The sequence below is a fragment of the Cyprinodon variegatus genome, unplaced genomic scaffold (genome assembly GCF_000732505.1).
Source record: "Cyprinodon variegatus isolate N-32 unplaced genomic scaffold, C_variegatus-1.0 Scaffold1357, whole genome shotgun sequence".
In the NCBI taxonomy this organism is placed as follows: domain Eukaryota; kingdom Metazoa; phylum Chordata; class Actinopteri; order Cyprinodontiformes; family Cyprinodontidae; genus Cyprinodon; species Cyprinodon variegatus.
The window spans coordinates 109,540-131,784 of record NW_015151810.1 but is presented as its reverse complement, the minus strand read 5'-3'; the positions used below and the strand labels follow the sequence as shown (position 1 = coordinate 131,784).

Genomic DNA, 22,245 nt, shown 5'->3' with positions numbered 1-22,245 from the left:
TATATATATATATATATATATATATATATATATATATATATATATATATTAAGCAGAATCAGAAAGTTTCATGAACTTTATTTAATTAATTTTCAAAACAGATTTGTTCCTGTTGACAGTTTCAGATATTTTTTTGTTCTCATCAAACCTCAATTTGTTGTTTCGTTTTTTGTAATTATGCTGTTATTAATATTATTATTATTAGTTAAATACATTGCATGGATAAGCCACAACATTTAAATCACTTTCCTTGGAATTATAGAAACATTTTGCCCTCTTTTTGCAATATTCCTCTTTGATGTCATAGCAACTAATTTTGTATCTGGTATGTCCTAATCAAGGCATTATTAAGTAATCAGTCTAGACTAAACTCATCTATAAGTCAGCAGACTTAGATTCATCACCAGACTGTGATTTTAGGCCAACCCCATCCATAGCTTTTAAAGCTACACTGTACATTTCAAACATCATATAGCTTAATTTGAGATATGTTAAGTATTCTTTAAGTTGTAGGCTGCCCCACCCATCACTGAATGAGTCAAGTGCTCCAGAGCTCAACCTTATGGCAGGTTGAGCACGATAACTAGCTATGCTAAAAGTTGTTAGCCAACAAAACAGATTTGAGACGTATATAAACAGACAAATTTTTGGTTCTCTGATTTATGATTGAATTAGCCTGGCCAGCCGGACTAATTTATCCCATGTACATAGGTACATAGGGTATTAGTTTGGAGATGAGGGTATAAAGCCTAATATCTAAGGTGGGACTAATTGACTCAGTGGAAACAGTTAAGAACCAATCAGATAACTAAGGATATGATGTAAAATGTTTTGGGTTTTTTGAAAGAAAAGCACTTACAGCAGCTAGTTGTTGAATTTTTAATGATATACTGTAACCAACTATTTCAGGGCAAAATAGAGAGCATCAATAAATAATTGATCCATCACTGCTGAAATTTTGACTGTTAAGGGCTTTTGCTTTTTTGGCCCACCTTCTAAATTGATCCTTTTTGTTTTAAATCAGAGAGTATTGAGCATTAGCTGATTTATGCCCTGTGTTGGTAGTCTGAGTGGGCAGGCTAGGATTTAATCTACAGGGGTGAATGTTCTCAATCTGGTAGCCCAAACTGGTCAACCAAATGGAGGTTGGAGGTTGACAGTGCAGTTAAAGGGTTAAGGAAATTCCTTGGAGAAAGAAGAACTGCAGGGAAACCTCTTTCTGAACTTAACAAGCCAACATACAGTAGAAGGGCCTGTGCCAAAACCATACATGTCCCCTATTATTTGCTTTAAAAATGCTGCACATAGACTCCTCTGGCTTGCCATTGGAAATAGAACATTGCAAAATCTCATTGACTGAACTACTTTGGACAGATTAACTTTGAAACTGTAAACAACGCACTCCTGAACAGAACCGCAGTACTCGGGATCTCTATTTTAGTTTTCATCAGTTTCTGTGGGGTGTCATTTCTGTCTAATGAGAGCAATGGTCATTACACATGAAGCTTTAGCTATGTGTTATAGTTAATAAACAAAATGTAAAAAATGAAACCAAAACGTACATATTTAATTCTAAATCAAAATACAGGGCATCTGGTTTTCCACATGGGCCACCTGTTACTTGCAAGAACTGAAGGATGGGCTGTTATCATCTCAAGGTCAGGCACAACGTAAATTTCTCACAAAAGTGGCTTTCAAGTTGTGGCTGATTCATGAAATTGAGTGTAATACATGGTGCTATTATGTAAGTCCTCCTGGAGTATGATTTTTTTGTAAAAGGGATCTGGGGCATAGATTTTTCTATATATATTGTGAAACATTGTTTGATATTTTATCAATAAATCAACAAGCTGTTATGTTGTAACATCTTTTGCTCCAAGTTGATATTATCATACTTGTTTGGGAAAGTGATTCATGTGTTTTAATAAAAGTACATAATGTACATTTAAATTATTATGATCACATTACTTGGCTCTGTCTACTTTAGTAACTGTAGATGTGACAACGCATCACCTAAACTGAGTGACCTCTGTTTTTTCTCTCACTTCACAGTAGCTACATTTGACCTGGCATTTGGTTTAGCTGTGATCCTGCCCTGTTAATGGGTTGATCAGCTTGGCTGCTGTTGTAAAGTCCTGTCTTTTAGTGGTTAACTTGTCTCTCCTAGACATACGTAGCTATTGGCTAAGATACCTGTGAAGATCCTCATTCATCTAGGCCATGGTCAAGCTTGAAAAAGTTCAGTTTAGGCAACTGGACATGAAGTTTCTAGAAGACGTTACACCTCCTGTCCAAGAGGCTTCTTCAGTTCGTTAACCATTCTAACGAGGGAGTTAACGACCTATCAGAACCCCTGACGACCATTAACACCCCATGGGTAACCTCCTTGGCCACCTGCGGAGGGATCAGAACCACTCTCCCCCCTAATTCTTTTATACCTACAGTATATTAATCTCAGTGCTCCCCACCTCTAGTGAAAACTGAAGAGCCTGTTAGATGGGAGGCAAACCGTCTTCAAAGAAACTTCCCGTCCAGTTGCCTATACTGAACTTGTTCAAGCTATTGGCACAGCTTTAACTGAAAACACTGTATGTGCTCTCTTAAGCCCGCATCACACATTGACGAATTTGCCAGTGTATGCCTGATGTACGAAAAAAGCTGCCATACGTTGGATAAGTTATGGGTACGTTTTGTATAAGTTATGAGCATGCTGAAGCACGCTGGCACATGCTGGCTCACGTCGACATACAGCAAGTACGTATGCCAGCATATGCTCATGTGTGGGCCATAAGTTACAGGTAAGTTATCTGATCGTTGACATACGTTAAGTGTAAGTTACTCATAAGTCGTTGCGTCGAGGTAACCAGGACAATTTGTTTCCATTTTTGTTGACTTCAGTTTTATTTATTTTTATTTAAAGATTTATCTTTTAAAAAATCCTCCTTAATTCTCCTTCTTCTCCTTAATTTCTTTACCACAACAAAAAAGCCGTATGAGATAATTCTGTTCTCACATGGTTGTATGGTCACATGACCAGCTGCATGTCAAATTGACAGCTGCAGCTTATAAGGCTGATGAGTGGCAGCCCAGGTAGGAGACGCTGTCTGACGCTGATACAGATTCATCATTGTGAATTAAAACCTTCATCAGATCACAAGGTTTGACAAGTGTTGACTGGCAGGTTTCCATTTCAGAATTTTGTTCCAGGATCCTGTTCTAGGATCTCATTTCATAATTCGTCTCCAGGACTCTGAATGTCTGTTGGATCAGACTGGGGAGTTAGACCCATCCTAACTAGGACTGGTTGGATTCCTTGGATAAAGGAACACACCTTGGACTTCATGAATTGTCATGACAGATTTTTCTGTAAATATTGTAAATATTAATACAGATCACTAATTTTGCACCATTCTGTTTTCTCTGTGTGTTTACTGTATACAAAGTTACCACTTCCTCCAGCAGTCGAACTTAAGAATTCTTTCTGATTTAATTTGTTTTTCTTCAGTCATGCTAATATTCATAGAAGTAATATAGGTTACATCTAGCTTATCCAAAACCTATAAGTAACTTGTGCATAACTTATCCGTAACTTATCTCCAACGCATATTAACATATTTGACATGTTCCAGACGACCATTGAACGTGTTTCTAACTTACAGCTACTGTATAGTGGAGTATTGGCAGTGTTTTGGTATAAAAGGGGGTTCACAGGAGGAAACTGTCAGTACTCCTCCAGACTTCATCCCCATCATAGGGTGAGTGTGATGGATCCTCCCTTCGTTCACACTCATGGCCACAATCAACAATCTTCCTAGCAGACATGACGCTGAATTTGCTTTGACAGATATATATATATAACAGCAACTAGATTAATACTGTGATCAAAATCATACTCAAAGTGTTACTTTAACACTGCAACATTTACTGTATACCCATAAATGATGCACTCATTTAATGAGCATTACTGTACGCTACCATGCATTATGCATAAGTTAGGCTGTTGTTGGACATAAGTTCTGGACTCATTATGAATACGCTATGAATACGTATGTAGGAGTGCTTTTTTTGTAAGAAAAAAGCAAAAGCTCTTTCACAATTAGCTACTATAGTGGCCTCAACAGGGAGAGAAATACACTAAGCAGATGAACTCTGAGCCTCAAAGCGAAAGAGAGCGAATAAATAAATTATATTAATGATAATAACTTCACTTTATTGATCTCACATTGGAGAAATTTACCCCTGCGTTTAACCCATTCCCTTGGGGCGCAGTGGGCTGCTATTGTGCAGTGCCCGGAGAGCAGTGTGGGGTTAAGGGTCTTGCTCAGAGACCCAGAGTGGCAGTCTGTGGGCCTGGGGCTTGAACTCAAAACTTCAGGATTGCAAGCTCTATGCCCTAACTACTAGGTCAACACTCCCCTAACATACAGTTAACATCAATACAGTTGCGAGAGAGCATTAAATCTCTTGTAGTAACCCCACCTCAGACCAAGTCACAGCTGAACGGAACGCCAGGCCAAATGGAGCTACTATCAAGGGAAAAAAGTTTATGCAAATAACCCTAAATAACAAGCGTTAGAATAAAGATTTGATTCCTTGAAGACAGCCAGACATAACATTTCAGAGAATTACATGTTTATGTTAATTCATTCTAAACTCCTCTCCACTAAGTACTTCAATGAATGTCAAAGTTCAAGTATAAATTTAAATGTTGTTGCTTTTGTATCTACTTTTACCTTATGATTTTGTTTATCATTTCTTTGCAAGATACATCATTACCCAAACTTCAAAGTCCTGGCTACTGTGTTAAGACATTGCTGTAATTTTGCACCTTTAAAACATTGTTTCAGAATACATAATATACCATTCAGGATTTGAATGGCCTAAACATTTAGAAAATCTAAACTTTTCCTATAGATCAAAAAAGAAAACTAATTTCAGTAAATAAGATCAACTGTGAGATGCGAGAAGCGCTCTTAGATATATGAAACTTTAACCACGTAGGGGGTAGGGTAAATACTTTAAAAAATTAATAGCTATTCAATAAATCGGTGCTTTTAAAACATTTATTTCCTAAAATCATGAAACTATTGTTGATATTATTATATTGACTGAGGACCTGTCCAGGGTGTACCCTGTATTTCACTGAGAGATTGCTGGAGATATACTGTAGGCACCAGCCTCCTGTGGCTGATGGATAAATGGCAGAGGATGAATGGATAGTTAGTTCCTTAAACTAACTGAATCTCCTCAAAAAATGTATAGTTTCCTAGCTGATCAGACTAGTTTAATTTAACAGCTTAGTGCTAGTTGGAAATGCATTCTTAGTAATAACTGATGCAGTTTTCTGTCTTTTGAACTCTGTTATCCTGAGTAGAAATGAAAATATATTTGTTTGTTTGTAAATGATTTCCAAGATTGCTTTGCAAAAAAGGCTTTCAGTCCTTCAAGGCAGCAAAGCCCTATTGTACATAACAAGGAATAAGATGTTTGTGATGAGTAATGCATAAAGCTAGGACAATAACATGTTGCCAATCTAGCAGGAGATGCAAGACCAAATGCATTTAGTTTTTAGGCCTCCAAATGTGTTAGTATTGCACTGATAACACCAATCTGAATCTACCTAAAGTAAAGACAAAAAAACAGGCTAAAAGAAAAGGCAGGCAGTAAAGAGAACTTGGATATTACATAACAAAAAATTCTAATGGCAAAAAAAACAAAACAAAAACAAGATTAAAGAGAAAACACGAAATAACTGGACCATTTTCAAACAGCATTCATGATAGGGAACATACAAAGGAACCCAGTTAAAAGTGAAATGAAATCACTGCAGAAAAGTTAATCTATCCCATTTCCTGTCCAACTAAACAATACCAAGTAAGGTTTTAGATGCTACAGAAGTTTCTGAGTTTCTTGCGTACATCTTTTGGTTTTAGGTGATTCTTTCAGCGACAATGCAGATCTACGGTTTGTTATGGATTCTGTGTTTTCTCCAGTTCAGCGTACATCATTCAGACCTAATCTTTTCGTGGTCTTGTTTTCTCTGCAAGATCTGCTTAAGAAACAGCTGTGGTGAAATTTTAATTAAATGAAACTGAACAATTTATATGCTATTTTCTAGAGGTAAGATATTGATGTTTTATATTGGGGGTCAGTCTCTGCATGCTTAACTGGCAGAGCATCAGCTCTATTTACTCCACAAATTAATCTTGTGTCCATTCACTTTTTATATCTTGTACAATATATGTAAAGGTTTTCATCTTTTTTTTTTTTTTTTGGTCTATTTAAATATCTTAGTTCTATGAATAAAACCTATAAAATTTGGTTCAAAGCCCTTTTAGTTTCCAGTGTTTGCTTCCCACTGTGAAAAAAGCAAGGTTCAGTATTCTGCATTTAATGTATTTGTTTTTTTCCAGGGTTTAAGTCCTTAACTGAGAAATCAAGCGCAAAGGCTACTGTAATTATTTATGAATTCTTTGGTGGTTTGTGGTTCATGATGTCACAGATACATGTTTCTCCAATAAACTCAATGAAGGTATGAGGGAGAAAACCACCTAGTAAGAAATTAAAAAAGAATTTATAAATATGTCAGACTGCAGATGTGACTGTTTTTTTTTTTTGTTTTGTTTTTTTTTAAAGTGGGGCAGAACCATATACTTTACAGAATGGATCAGAATTTGTTCATATGGTTGCCCACAATTCTTTGCATGACAGCACATACAAGCACAGCCCACCTCACAGTCTAACAAAAATGCATTATTTCCTCTTTGTAATCTGTGTGGCACATGCATGTACATCCTCATATTTTGTTTTTTATAATGGCCTTTCTATATATTTGTGTATATCTTTTTTATTTTTTTTTTTTTTTTATCTTTTGTAGTTCCTTTCTAGTATACTATTATCCAAATTTGACCACGATCATTAATGTGGGTGTTGGGACAGGAGGTGTGAGCTAATGTATTTTGTTAAGGGATATTCATTGAAATGTTTACATTAGTTTATATAAGTGTGAGAATGACTTTGTAAACTTTCTGAATAAGAAACATTTAACTAATCATTAATCTTGGTTATTGTAAACAGCAGAATAAATATAGTGCACAGGCAGGAGATACATAAATCACCTCTGAGGCAGAGTTGTCAGTTTAATAATCTGTGCCAGAAGAGTCATAAGTGGTTAATTTATATGTGTTGCTAAAGCAATAAGCCCCTCTGACACATTTCAACATTTTTGTTTTCATTCAAATCTCTCACACTCTACCCTGTCATACCAAACTTCCATCTTTAATGAGGCTGGTTTGTTTGGAGAGAATTTTTATACTGCTGTCTGTAAATATTTAAGATGTGAAGGTAAATCAAATTAAGGATTAAATATGTTTCTACAGTTAATATTTTTAAGTGCAAAACAAATCTGAGGTTTGCTCCTTATACTGCATATAAAAGACTTGTCCTAGTCAAATAATCAAACCTTTTATTTTTAAATCTTTATACAAATTCCTTCCGCAGTGCCTTTATTATTACTGCACCATTATCAGTACCGTAATGTGCTCTGTTATTATTCACCATGACAGACACTGCACAAAATGAAACAAAGCACTGACCTTCTCTGATCGCAGCAATGTCTTCAATCCCCTAGATGATGTCCTGCTACTTTGCATTAAAAGCGATTTATCTCCTCTCTGAATCTAATCTGGGATGATTGCTTATTTAATAATTTACAGAAAATAGAGGGGGCAGTTAGAATGGCTACTGAAAAAGCCATATACATGCTGTAGATGTAGATGTGTAGAGCCCGAAGTGATGTACCGGTAATCAGTGCATTAGGTTTTTTACTTTGCTTTAGAGAGGAGTCTTACAACGGAAGGCTTGCGATTCCTGATTGGGAGGTGGTCGGGAGAGGCTGAAGATTCCTTGTTACCTCAAATACAGTACACTATATGATGCAGGACGCACGATGAGACTCAAAGTTGGCCTGATCCAAAACATTCATGCATGACTGGAGAATTTGCCCAGAAAGGCCAAAAACTCATACAATGTATGTTTAGCTTTAAGCACAACCTATATCACTAAAATGAGAGAAAATCCCAGCCAGCGATATATGATTTTTTTACACACAGAAGACGTAGAGAATTATTTTACTACACAAATGTGATAATCATAAGATGAATTAATCTTTATTACTTGTCAAAGCTAATTTCTAAGGGTCTTAAAGGAAAAAAAAATTGAGGCACGCATTACTGACTGGGGTTTTTCACTCTACCAGTACATGGTATTATGTGCAAATAAGAGTTCTGAGCAAGGGACCGCCTGACATTCCTATGCACTGCTAGGACCTCTACAGTGAAAGATGAAGGGAAAGAAGCTAGGAACTGCAATACGAGGTAACGAAAGGAGCCAAAGACCCAATGCCAAACAGGCAACCGCAGGCTTATAAATAGCTGAGAACACGTGCAAGGGCTGCGTCCGAACGTCCACCCTAACTCCAATATACAGTAGAGCACTATATAGGAGCTATGCAATTTTATATGTGTCAGAATGTCTCACAATGCACTAGGAAAAGTAGTGTGCATCCATGGTCACTAAACTAGAAGATATATCCCAGAATGCTTTGCAAGAGAGAACTGTGTAAGGAGCCGGAGTCACATCACCAACAGGAAGCGATAGGTAGTGATCATCTGTCCGAACGGTCAGTCAACTGAGTTAAATAAAGTCTACTATATAGTCCCTGCTCTACAGTGTTTTTTCCAACTCAGCAAAGGAGACATGGGCAAAAGGGATTAACTGTATTCTCCGATAGCTCAGGCTGAGGGAGATCAGACTGGGCAGGCTAGTTGGAACTGGGCAGAATTCAACAAAATGATACCAAACAAATAAATCAGAAGCTTAGGACTCAAAAGCATTAAGTTAAACACACAAAACACCAACGGAACATAAAAGACTATGAAGGTTTCTTCCTTCTTAAAATACAGTAATTAGAAACAAGATTTTAAACACTCAAAAACAGTGAGAGTTGTTTGAGTTTCTGCAGAAAACAAGTATTTACTAATAATCCAGATATATCTTTAAGATTCAGAATAAAAGATAGCTACAAAAATTTAATAGGGTTATAGGATTATTATACAATGTTGGTTATATTTGGAATGTATGAGATGGAAATTAGACGCGACCATTCATATCCATTGTGATTTATGTTTTGCATTATGTGGCCACATGGTTCTACAAGGACTGCACTGTGGAGAAGCTGAGAGCATGGTTACCTTCCAGACGGATTCCCCTAATTCAGATTTTCTTCTCATGCATGAGCTACTTTTCTCTTGGAACCCAAACTTTTCCCCATGGTCAACAAACATAATTCCTATGTTCTTTGCTGACCCTTAATTATCCTTAGGTATGAGCAAATGTGCCCTTGGTTGGTTGTTCTCTTTTTCTCTATGTTGCCCTTGATTGTTGCATTGGACTGTTTTTATATTCAAACCCTTCCTCTTGCAGGATGTGTGACATTCAACATCCCATCATCCGCCCTAGTAATAATATGGCCTTTTAAGCAGAGTGGTGGAAGTATTTTTTTGAAAGTACATCAGCCTAGTCTAGTGTCTTGTAATGGAGAACAGAGAATAAAGGAGGTAGTTGAAGTTAAGGAAGTGGAAGAGTTCTGCAAATAGCCAACTGCTTTATGAAGAGGAAACCAAAGTAGAAATATCTGGTCATATGCAAAATACAGCATGGCAAGAAAACCTGATTTGGATCACCTCATGTAAGCCATACTTATTGTGTAACATGGTGGTGGGATCATCATGCATTGAGAAGCTTTTCTTCAGTGGGCACAAGGAAGTTGACCAGATGATGTGAGAAGGTGGAGGGAGGTATATGCAGTGTAACCTGTCAGAGACAGGGGTGGAGGTTCATCTCCCAACAGCACAACAATCAATAACACGCAACAAATCTTTCACTGGAAGGGTTTGGATCACAGCACCTTCAAGTGTTAGAAAGGCCCTTTTAAAGTTTTTAAATTTGGAATCCGTGAGACAAACAACTGATGGATAATTGCATTACCTAACTGGCTGACACATTCTAACAATTTGCAATAGAAAAATATTGAGTCAGGAAAATATTAATTACTGAATTAATGCTAAATAATCTTGAGGGCTTGTATTTATTATAGACATGGAATTGTTTAAAGATTCTGCAGCACTGGAATATATGTCATTTTAGCATAAAAGATTTCATTCTGTAGTGAATTTTGAACAGCATATACAAGCAGTTTGAGACCAAAAAAAGCACCCTGTCACAATTATTGTATCTAAACCTGATCTGACCATGTTGCAAAAACAAATAGCAAAATCCCTCCTCTCAGTAACTCTCTGTACATTCTTTGAGTCGCCATCTGTCTCCAGTCAATGCTTGAGTGACTTCCAAGTCCAGGACTCAGCCTCAGGCAAAACACAGTTAGACTAAAACCCCAGAGCTAAGAAAAAGGAAAAGAGTGCAGTCTGAAAACAAGAACAGAAAATTTACAGTGACGTGTCCATATGACACCGTGTGGGTCGTTCATCTGCTGCTCATTGGCGAGCTTCAGCTAAAATAAACCAAGACTATTTTTTTATTCATACATTTATCAACAAAGAAAAATATCAGCATTAGGGAGAACAACAATAACATAAAAGATGAAAAAAAAAATAGGATAACACTATTTTTCAATTTGGTTTTCCTGTAAAGAAGAGGAAGCCGTTCATGCTAATACACAAGACTTGTGTTGCAACCGTCTCACAGTAAGGCTCTCTTACTTATGTGAAATATAAAATTCCTGTGTTGCCAAAATGATTATCTATAAGGTTACTTTTTGTATTCATATATATTTTGTAGTAATAAATAAAGCTAAAATCAACATTGTACTACTAGAAGATTAAAACCTTCATTTTATGGATTTTTTGCTAAAGAAATTCAATTCTTTCTTTTAAGATTAAGTACAGCTGTAAGAATTCACCTTCCTTTAGAAGTTTTCAGATTTTATTTTATATGTAATTTACACCTGTACTCATAGAACCACAACTAATATATTATGAAGCAACAGTTAAAAAAGAAATGGTTCCTGATTTTTCTTTTGGTCAACTAGGTATTTATCTATATACATTTATAGCTGACCCATGAAACTATTCCTGACTTAAATTTTGATCAATTGTTCAGAAAGCATTTAGGTTGGTATGAATCCTTTAGTCACCTGCCATATATTTTTATATTATCAATTAATATTGATATAGAACAAACTTCTAGAAAGGTGTAAAAGACCTGAAACCCTAACTGTGACATCACCTTGGTGCTGTTGACTGGCTCAATTACTGATTTCACTCACCTGTGTACCTCTGCCCATTTTCTCATTCTCATTACTGCTCAACTGCTCCTATTTTTATCTAAGCTAGCTGCTACCAGTCATCAGTGTAAGATTATTCTGGTTGAGCCTGTGGGGAGAGCGTTCAGAGCGTCTAGCGTTACTTAAGTTTTTTGTGTTTGATTTCCTGTTCTGCCTCTCAACCACTGAGCCCTCCTGTTCCCATTGGATCCGTTTTTACCTGCCTGCTTCCAGTTGTCAGGCGGGATTATTCTCGAGTCATTGGTGAGAGCGTTTCAGCGTTGACTTAGAATTTCTGATTACCTGATCCTGTTCTGCCTCTCAACCACTGAGCCTGCCAGTTCCAGTCTGATCTGTTTTCCTGACCTGTCTTTGGATCCTGTGGTATTCTCTCTGTTGCTCAACTTGGAGCTGTTTCCTGTCACTGACTTGGATTTCCCTTTGGAACCTCTTGTGACTTCTGATCTCCTGGTTCTGAATACTGAGCATGTCCTCGACCCTGGCTTTGGCTTCGCCCTCTGGATTTTCCTGCCCTCCTTCATCGGCCTCAGATCTAGTCCGGGGCTGCAATGTCTGAGAAACTCTGGGCGGCGCCCGCCGCACCTTGTTTGCATCCCACTGACTGCATCCTACCTCATTCCCTGGGTATGGATTGAACTGTTAAATCAGGTTAGTGATTCACGTGTATAATTAACGTCCAACAGTTTATCTTGGTCACTACCCTGTGTTTTTCTCTTGCAGGCGCTCCTGCCTTATAAACTCTAGCTGTTGCTGCCGCAGATCTGTTTTGATAATAAACACTTTTTGAACAATCCCACTGCCTGTATTGCCTTGAATACTGGGTCCTCTTTTCCGAGCCCTGCAAACCTGCTTTAATTCAATATTAAGAACTACATTAGTAGTTTAGGTTTGTAGTCCAATTATCTTTAATTTTACTATCAATGATTTGAATTTCTCCTTTTTATACTTATCTCATAATTTTATTTATACATTTTTATTCTCTTGAATTATTAATATTCATCAATTATTAAATTACCTCTATTCCACAGCAATGTTATTTTCTGTTTCTTTTAATGTTTTTTTTTTTTTTTTTATATACAGAACTTGAAATTGTTGAGCTGCTGAAATGTGCTATATCAATAAACTTGTCTTGCCTTAATCGGGGAATACAAAATCCATTCAAAATAAAAGCATTCATTACCAAAATATTTCAGCTTCAAATCAAACATATTTTGGAGACAAACTCTTAACTAACCAAGTAAAACTCACGTAAACTAAGCTACTATGAACAAAAAGAAAATAATAATCAATAAAATGACATGGATTTTTATGTTTGAGAACCCAAAATTTATGTTAAAAATATTGGAATGACAGACAGACTTTTTACCTTGCTTTTTAAAAAATAAGATCTCTTTATTTTTAATTTGGGGGTGTTTTATGTCTTTTTGGCTTCATTCAAGTTTAACATTCTTTCTTCTTCTTTTTTATCTTTTAGCATCTCTGCCATCCTGCTCATTAAGTTTACCTGCTTCTTTTCATCTACACGCTACCCTTTTCCCCCTGTTCCTAAGACCCCTGTTGGTAATTTTTCTGTCTACTGGGTTGTGAGCAAGTCCTCCCAGTATAAACAGTTCAGCAGGTCCTGCATGTCACGGTGCTTTAAGAGCTCAAGCAATTATAACAAAATCTTTTTTGGATCTTTCTATGCAAGAAATAAATTCCCTAAAATGTAGATGCTGAGCAACAAGAATCACTGACCCCAGATTCCAAAGGTGTTCTGACCACCTAAGAAGTCTTGGCAACACGTTTAGTTTATACACCTCTTGATGACAGGGTTGCTTCTAAAAAGAGTTACTTGCAAAATATAGATGTTGATTCTAGGTATTTGCTGAGTGGCAATACATTTATAATTGTGGTGAATCTTGCAGGGCATTAAGTGAGATGGCAAGACATGGCAATCTTGTTTTTTTTTTTTTTTCCTACTTGCTTTGATTCTGTTTTATCTTCCTGTGTTTTAATCATGTAAAGCACTTTGCATTGTCTTTGTACTGAATTGTGCTATACAAATAAATTTACCGTGCCTTGCCTTGCCTTCTGCTGAAGAGAACAAAGCCATGATAAAGTACCTACAGTGGGTTAGTTAAATGTAGAAAGGGAAAAAATGGCCATGGGCATATATAGTAACCTAGAGCAGGTTATTTAGTTGCAATTATAAGCTGGTTAAATGTACATAGTATCTATAGTCAGGTTTGAAAACACTGATCAATGATCTGCTTCATACCTAATACTATGGCTGGCCTATGCCTGCATCAAATTAAGTCACCATCTATTCATTATCCGTATGCATCTGATAATCCTGCATCAAATAATTTCATTCCATTCTCAGCAGCCACCACATCCTGCAGGGACCTGCTAATTACCCATTAAAGTCAGGTGTGTTGAGGCAGGGGAATACTTAAAACATGCCGGTCAGTGGGTCCTGAGGGCCGAGTAGCAGACACTACTAGCAGTTCGTGCCTGATACAGAAGATATTTTAGATGATGATGTTTTCTTTATTTTCTCAAGATGTTGTTTTATGTTTTCTTCTTCTTCTTCTTCTTCTTCTTTTTCCCTAAGCATATTCACTTTGTAAGAGAGAATTTTATCCTAACAAAAAAAAAAAATGTTTTGTGTAAAAAAAAGTTTTCTACTCAGAAAAAAGTTAAAAGAGTGGTGTTAGCTAAAACATAAAGTAATAATGTGAAAAAAACAATATTTTGAGTAAGAGTGTACATTTAAGTGAGACTCCGGAAGTCAAGCACTTTATTTGAATAAGGTTTGTCTACTTTAAATATAGAATACAAACAGAAAAAAAAAAGATTTCAGAAAGCCTTAAATTCCAGTTGGTAATATATCATGAGGTAATCTGACTTAATGACACATAAATCACTCTTAATTTAGAAATTTCAGATTAAAACCAGTCCTTATAAAAAGTTATTATTGTTAGTATTTGGTGTTATTAATATTATTGCTACAAAGAACAATTTTGTTGTCTATGGAAGCTCTGGAGAGCCACAGTGTTTCACACATTTGTATACCAAAATGACCACATGGTGGCAGGATTGGATCAGCTTGTGAAGCTCTGCTAAAACCATCAAATACTCAGACAAGTCAATCCAGAACACTGTGGATTCATACAGAATAAGAAGAAAAACAAGAACTATCAGCAAAAAGGAAAAGATAACGTATTAAAAACTGCATCTGGATGAGGAATCAATATAGCAGTTCAAAGAAGTCATAAAGACATACAAATTACACATACAAAGAATATTTAAATGGTAGAAAAAGAAAGTGTTATCTGGATGAGAGCTATTTATCTATTTAAGGCGTCCAGTGAGATTCTTTTGTGCATCATATTTTTAAATAAAGGTAATTTTGCAGTTGAGATGAACAAGTTAAGAGAACCAGAGGGAGTCTGTGTAAAGGATAGAGGGGTGTGACCAGAGTGAGATGGAGAGAGGGAAGCAGAGAGTTAGTGGATAAAACCACAGAGCAGCTTGGGCTCAGTCACAACTCCTTAATTTCAGACAAAGGAGGCAGCCAAAAAAAAAGAAAAACGCATGCAAGCTTTAAAAGACAAAACATCTGTTTTGGAGAGCATTGGACACCTTACCCTTGGAGCTTGTTTGTTAGGATTTATTCTCTAACTTGGGACCTTGTTGGAGCTGAGCTGTGGAGAAATTCTCTATTGGATTTCCTTTTTCTGGTTTGCAGTTTTGCACAATGTTTCTTTTACCTGTAGCATCGTGAGGTGTAGCTTCTTGCTGATTTTGGGATGTCTGCTATCAACACTTTGGTGCGGCAGAGTTTCTTCTAATTGTGTTAATGTGTGTGCGTCAGAATGAGTGTGCCCATGCTGAAGATCGGTGCTGTGCTCAGCACCATGGCTATGGTAACAAACTGGATGTCCCAGACTTTGCCTTCACTGGTTGGACTCAATGGAACCATCATTTCCCCTGATGGCACACATGAACGGATCATTAGTGTATGTATCCCCTTTTTATTATGAAAAAAATTTTTAAAGACCAAAGAGCAGAAATCTTACAACTAAGTATTTACTTCTAACTTGCCACATGTGCATGAGCATTTGCATGATCTGCTTTGCTGATAAAACATTTATTTATTTTGTTTCTTCATGCAAATACTTGCATAAGCTTGATGGCATACTTTATTTTTAATGAGACAAATGAATGCCTTTCATATGACAATATAAAATCAGACAAATCTAGTTTCAGACTGTACAGAATTTACTGTGCATGCAGGTTCCAAAAGGATTTTCAGAAAAAAAAAAAAGCTTTCCTGGTTGTTAGTTAAATAACTGGTGAGAATGAATAGATATATAACTAAATAAATCCATGTAAATAAATACATGCACAGAATGCAGGCACTGACACAGATATAAAACCAAATGCCTAATAGGATTGCTCTGTCTCAGACTTGCTCGAGTGATATTTCTCCTCCGGGGGGAGGAAATGGGGAGGGGGTGACTCACCCATGGGACAACCAGCGATTGGTTGCCCTAGCAACACCCTGGCAGCCCCTGATGTGTAGATGCTGGTCCAGTGCACAATGGGAGTTTTAACTTCACATGAATAAGATGTGCATGCATAGCTATTTCTCTGTTTGTCAACATCTTTGCCATCTAAGACAGGAAACATCAAGTGTGGCTCAAGATTTTTTGTGTGTGCATGTGTCTTCATAAATGCTTAGATAAATAAGATGTCTTCTGAAGTGAAGAATACACACAGAGTGTGTTGTTTTGTGTTTGGGCTTTGCACGACTTGGCTCCAGGAGCTCTTCCTCATCTGCTGCGTGGCGGCACTTTGCAAGTTCAGCAAAGTACAAGCGGTCTTGCGAAAGCAAGCGCCCACACACAAAGATGCGGGATGAGAACAGATGGAGCTATCAGGATGGTAGCAGGGCTGGTAGAGGGCTGTGTTTGTTCACAGTTTACTGACAGAACCAAAAGCTGTTGTGTGCTTTATAAACCTAAGTTTATTTATTTTATTTTTTTTTTAACCTCGACTTTAAAAGCAGAGCTCTTCATCAATACCAGTTACACACCAGTTGCATGCATATGCGACAAACAATTTTTAAGTTTGATGTGAATTGAATGCAATGATTATGCATCATCAGAAATATAAAGATTGGCTTGGTTTTCGTCGCATTGCAAAAGATCAATAATGTTTCCACTGTTATTATTTTCACTTTCTTTACCCATATCTATTTTTGCATTGGTGCAATTGTAGTCCAAATCTATTATTTGTACTGCCTGCTTTGACAATTTAATCATGTATGTTTAAAATGAAATTTTCTGCTTTAACATGCATGTGTATCTTAACAAATCGTAAAAAGCTAATGTCTTCATGGATCCTTTCTTTAAAATCAGGGGACTCCAAATCTTTTTACACAACATTTATCTATTTACCTATTCAAGCTCACATTCTGATGGTGGCAGGCTACACTGCCCTACTTGACCTCATTGTGGTAAGCTACAGGATGCTGTATACAGCATTGTTGTTTTCTTCAATGTTAACTATGACAAAAAGAAGCTTTATTTAAATAACGATAGTGAGATAGTGACGAGAAAAAATGGGCTCTTAGATGATTCAAATATGATGAGACACGCTTTCATTGTTTAAGCGAACACTAGACAAACAAGTTGGTGCATAATTTTTCACACAAACAGAGTGAATGACATTTCTGCCCATTATAAATTTTTGTCAGTCAGAAGCTGAAGGATAAACAAAGCTATGCCCCATCCAGCGCTTATTTGCTCCCTGCCATCACCACCTGAGAGTGGCAGCTGCATGTTGAGCTAGTTGTTAGAAACAATGGATATTCCTATGGATTATATTAATTAATGTTGTTATTTCAAAGAGTTATTGAAGAAAATTGGTAATTTGAACATAAACAAGGAGGCACCCTTAAGTGCCTGTGACATCCTTATGTGTGTGTGTTATAATAACACTGATAAAATACAAAAATACTGAAACATCTGCCCAAGAAAAAGAACTGTCAGACCACTAACTGGAGATTTTGTTGTGCTTTTTCATGAGCTAAAAGGGAAACCTCAGGTTTCTTTCAGACACTATCATAGAGCCAAAACAGAATTACAAGAAAAATGTAATTTGAAAGTAGAGTAAAAGTTTAGAGGGCAGTTCTCTATGTTGGAGCCATTAGCAGAGCCAACAGTGCCTCAAGCAGTAAAAAAACAACAACACATAGTTGAAGCAGAGCGGTGTTGGGTAGCAAAGGCACAATGATTTTGTAACTTGAAAACACTACCTGATTTGTAAGTGATTTCATCCTTAGAAACTGTATGTCCTATGTATGAACATTTCACCTACAATATGTTTTTATTTATTTTAATTTAATAATAATATATATATATAATACGTAAAAGACAACAGGTCAAATAAACTCTTGGAAGTGTGCTAAAGCAAAGCTTTTATCCTAATAAAAAAAAAAAAATCCAGATGCAGAGACGAGTGAAGCAGAGATACGTTCTGAGAGGTTTAATTGCAGACCAAAGGTAGCAGAGGCAGAAATCCAAAAATCCAACTTAAAATATTAAACAAACCAAAACCATGGAGACATCAGGGGAAAAAGCAAGTCTGAGGAGCCGGGGAGAGACGAGCAGAGTAGACAATACAGCAACGAGAAGGAACCAGCACTGAGTGACTGCAAAGGAGGAGTATTTAAGGAGAACAAAACAAAGGATGGACTAACGAGCTGAATGAGGAGCAGGTGTGGGTGGAACTGGCAAGAGGGAATCCAAGGGGAAAGAAAACAATCACAAGGGGGCAACAGAGAGTAAACAAAGAATGCTAGAATATCATGGAAAATAAAAACAACTGATAACAGAAAACTGAAAACTCAGAGTCACAACAAATGAGAACCATAGCAGGTAATGTTCATTTCCCTGTTGTAAGCTGCTCATTTCAAGCTGTAAGCAATGTCATTTCATTTTTATACACTCTGTGTATACAAAATGACAATGAAGTGTATCTAAGTCTAAACCATAACCTATAATACCATCAATCAGTAAAATAAGTAATGACATCAATATAAAACAGACTACGAGAAGAACTTCTTTCCTGTTAAGGTTCAATGGTTTTCTGGGAATAAAATGAACATGATATGATAAGTGTTTTGTCTGTCTACTTTATGTCTATGATCAATACACTTTATTTTTGTTTAAACTTTCCACTTTGCTTTTGTAGATGAACACCGTTTGCAAAATCATTACAAAAAATTGGTGTGATTTGCGCATAACTTCCTAAGACACTTCAGCCTGCCCATTCTATCATTACTGCTTTCTCTTTTGGGTCTACAGAAAACAATATTGCCCATATAACGAAAAAAAAAATTGACTTTACAAAAAAAAAAAAAAATTATAAAAATATTACCCTTATAATGAAAAACAACAAACAAAAATAAACAACTCCTGGTTGCATGAGATCCATGGCGTTTTATATCTTATGCAGGCAGAATTATATTGTAAACTGTAAATGATGTAATAAATTCAGATCACTCTGAAAAATCACATCTAAACTCGCCATTCCCAAGAATGTGCTCTCCTTTTAAAATGTCATCTCTTCTTTTAATGCTTTGCCATTAGCTTTTCCTGCTAACCCATGAAAGCACTCTCCAGTCATATTCTCTTCACGGCTGTCATTAAATTCTGCTCATTAGATTTATCTGGTCCTTGTCTTACTTATCACCTTCCCATACTCATGAGTCTGTTAGTTTCCTTCACTTCTTGTCAGATCTGTCCAATTTCCTGCCATGCCAGTTACTATGCGTGAATTATTCTTGGCTCCATCTGTCTGTTTTTTTGTGTAGCCTTATTAGGTTTATGAACTTTTATCAAAATACATTTTAACACCATTCATTAGACTGTTTTCCAGTCTGATTTTTAACCCTTTAAAAATCACAATGCACGTTATCTGTTCCTCTCTGCTTTTCCATATTTTAACACAGGTACTTTTATTCCAAAATAAAAAGCAGATTTACTTAAAACTTAGAAATAACAGTCCAACAATTTTGCTCTTTAACCAAAGTAAAATAATTATTATCCTGTCCCTGGTTGAGGAGTGACCTAAAACAGGAAGAGTTACAGTTTAAGCCCAGGCCCTGTATATGTTGGTCTTTGGTTGCTCCTTAAGCACAGACTCTAGCCAGAGTCCTCTTCTTGTGAATAATCACCCTCCCCTGTCAAGGCTCAGAATGTTGGATCCAGAATTCAGGCAGACAGAATGAAGTGATTTATTTAATTGCTCAGGGATCTGTGGCTCGTTAGTATGGACCAGATGACTAGAATCTCTGTAGATGTAAAAACACAGGTAAGTGACCCCGTAACTCTGACGGGGAACCATAGCAAGCATGTGAGTCACTAACCTGGTTTTTAAATTCAATCCGTGCCCAGAGGAAGGAATAGAATCCAGCTGGATGATTTTCCACAGCATGCAGCAGAAGCCTCCCAGTGAGTTCCAGGATTAGACCGATGAGCAGAAGCCAATTGATGAGAAAAAGCAGGAGTATCTGGAAGGAAAATCCAAAGCTGGTGTCAACGAGGAAGCAGAAGTCCAGGCCAGAAGATAAGAGAAGGGAAATCCAACCTGAGGTCTGGGGACAGATCTAAGGTCATTAGCAGGCAGAGTCCAAATAGCAGTCTAAAGACAGGTCAGGCAAAACAGATCAGAACAGGGATAGGAAAACTCAGAAGTCCAGGAGCAGAAATTAGTCAGGATCAGCCAATCACAATAGACACACTGGGTAAAGCTAAAAAAAACTCTCTCCTATGGCTCATATAATCTGGAATTGGTGGCTGGGCCCAAGCAGTTTGAATAGGAACTGGAACAGGTGGAATTGATGAGTGAAAATGAAAACAGGGCAGAGCTAGGCAGGTGGATAAACTAAACCAATAATCAAGTCATTAGTGCCAAGATCATGACATCCCCACAATAAACATCTCTGCAAACTGGGATTTTCATCAGCTCTAAGCTATAATCATTGTAATTAAGTGAAATTAATGAACAATATATCTCAGTAAGCGAAGAACAGCAAGGCCCGCTCTCTTGTGGAAATTCCTCTAGAACCTCTGGAAAGGATTTAACAAAGAACATTTAACAAAGAATTCTTTATAAAATGAAGAACATTATGGACAAGAGTGAACATCCTCTTCAGAAGAGTGTTATACAATAACATAGTTCAGTCTAAAGCTTCTCCAAATCTGGTATACAGTAAGACAAGCCGCTACCGAAAATCCTTCCTGCCTTGTTATCAACATACAATTGAAAAAACTGATTCACTACAACATTAAGTTTCCTTTGGAATGAATAAAAAATGTTTTTCATTAATTTGAACTGTATTATTAAGCTGTGCTGTTTTTGAATTAAGTATATAATTTTTTCAGCATATGTAAAATAAAAATCTCATTATAAGCAGATGAACTGGATATAGGATACATCAAATAAATTGCTTAAGATGGAAACAATTTTGAGTTATATATTTTTCATTGAGTTAAAATAAGGCTGAAATCTTTCAACAGAATTAACGGGACAGATTCAAGTCAGACAAAAAGGGAAGGGTAATTGTAGGTCTTTTGGCCAAGCTCTCTGTGTGTACTGAGGGAACACTAAAAGTAATGAAGGACTGGACCGTGAACTCTAGATGCTTTGTTTATGTGACATATAAGAAGATAAATATGCTGGTTGAAAGCCAAGGATGGATTTGTAAATTAAATTATGCCAATGCAAAAGTCTGCTTGTAGAACAATAATGGCTGGTTAAACCAGGGAGCACAGAGTGCGGCAGTGGGAGAGGTCTGTGTCCTGGAATGAGTATTAGATATCCTTGAAGATAAAAGTCAGTGACCATAATCAAAGAGGTAGAGTCACACAAAGATGGGCAACTATTTATACAGTAGGACGTACAAACATTAAAAGAAAACCACAATTTGTAGAGGACTAACAATATAAACTTTATCACTCCTGCTAAAGATCTGTTTGAAGCAGCATATTTTTTAAATAGTGGTGTCCTTAAGATGTTTCTTTTTTCCCCGTAGAAATTTGTGTTATATGAAAATATGCTACAAAAGCTGCCTCATCTGACTGAAATATTTGCTTGTCTTTCTGTTTTCAAAGTGAGTTTGATTGATGAACCTCTTTTTACTTCATATTAATACCCCATGGTGTACAAGGTATCTACAAACAAAAATGACAGGTTCTTCTAAATATTTGATCAAATTAAAGTTTATAAAAGTTACAGATGGGGAAAAAAAATCATGCTGTTTATTTACGGTGTCGGGCACTGAGCACAGGGCCCACTAGAGGACATCGGGCCCTCAGGCCACCCTTGTGAAGTCTGTTTCTGATTGTTTGGTCAGAGACATTCACACCAGTGGCCTGCTGGAAGTCATTTTGTAGGGCTCTGGCAGTGCTCCTCCTGCTTCTCCTTGCAAAAAGGAGCAGATACTGGTCCTGCTGATGGGTTGTAGACCTTCTATGGCCCTGTCCAGCTCTCCTAGAGTAACTGCCTGTATCCTGGAATCTCCTCCATGCTCTTGAGATTAAGCCGGGAGACACAGGAAACCTTCTGGCAATGGTACGTATTAATGTGCCATCCTGGAGGAGCTGGACTGCCTGTGCAACCTCTGTAGGGTCCAGGTAGCGCCTCATGCTAACAGTAGTGACAGTGACCCTAGCCAAATGCAAAACTGGTGAAAAAGAGTCAGAAGAGATGAGGAGGGGAAAAAATGTCAGTGGCCTCCACCTGTAAAACCATTCCTGTTTTGATGGTCGTCTCGTTGTTGCCCCTCTAGTGCACCTGTTCTTAATTTCATAACACCAAAGCAGCTG

The 22,245-nt window shown here is 37.0% G+C and overlaps 1 protein-coding gene across 1 annotated transcript in view; it reads left to right on the top strand.

The window, feature by feature from the left end:
- The first annotated feature begins 14,871 nt into the window (after window positions 1-14,871).
- LOC107103000 (noelin-2-like) overlaps window positions 14,872-22,245 on the top strand; it is a 56,904-nt gene continuing 49,530 nt past the window's right edge. Inside the window, exon 1 of the mRNA XM_015402497.1 lies at window positions 14,872-15,366. Coding sequence (XP_015257983.1) covers window positions 15,223-15,366 — 144 coding nt within the window. The 5' untranslated portion in view covers window positions 14,872-15,222. The remainder of the gene's footprint in view (window positions 15,367-22,245) is intronic.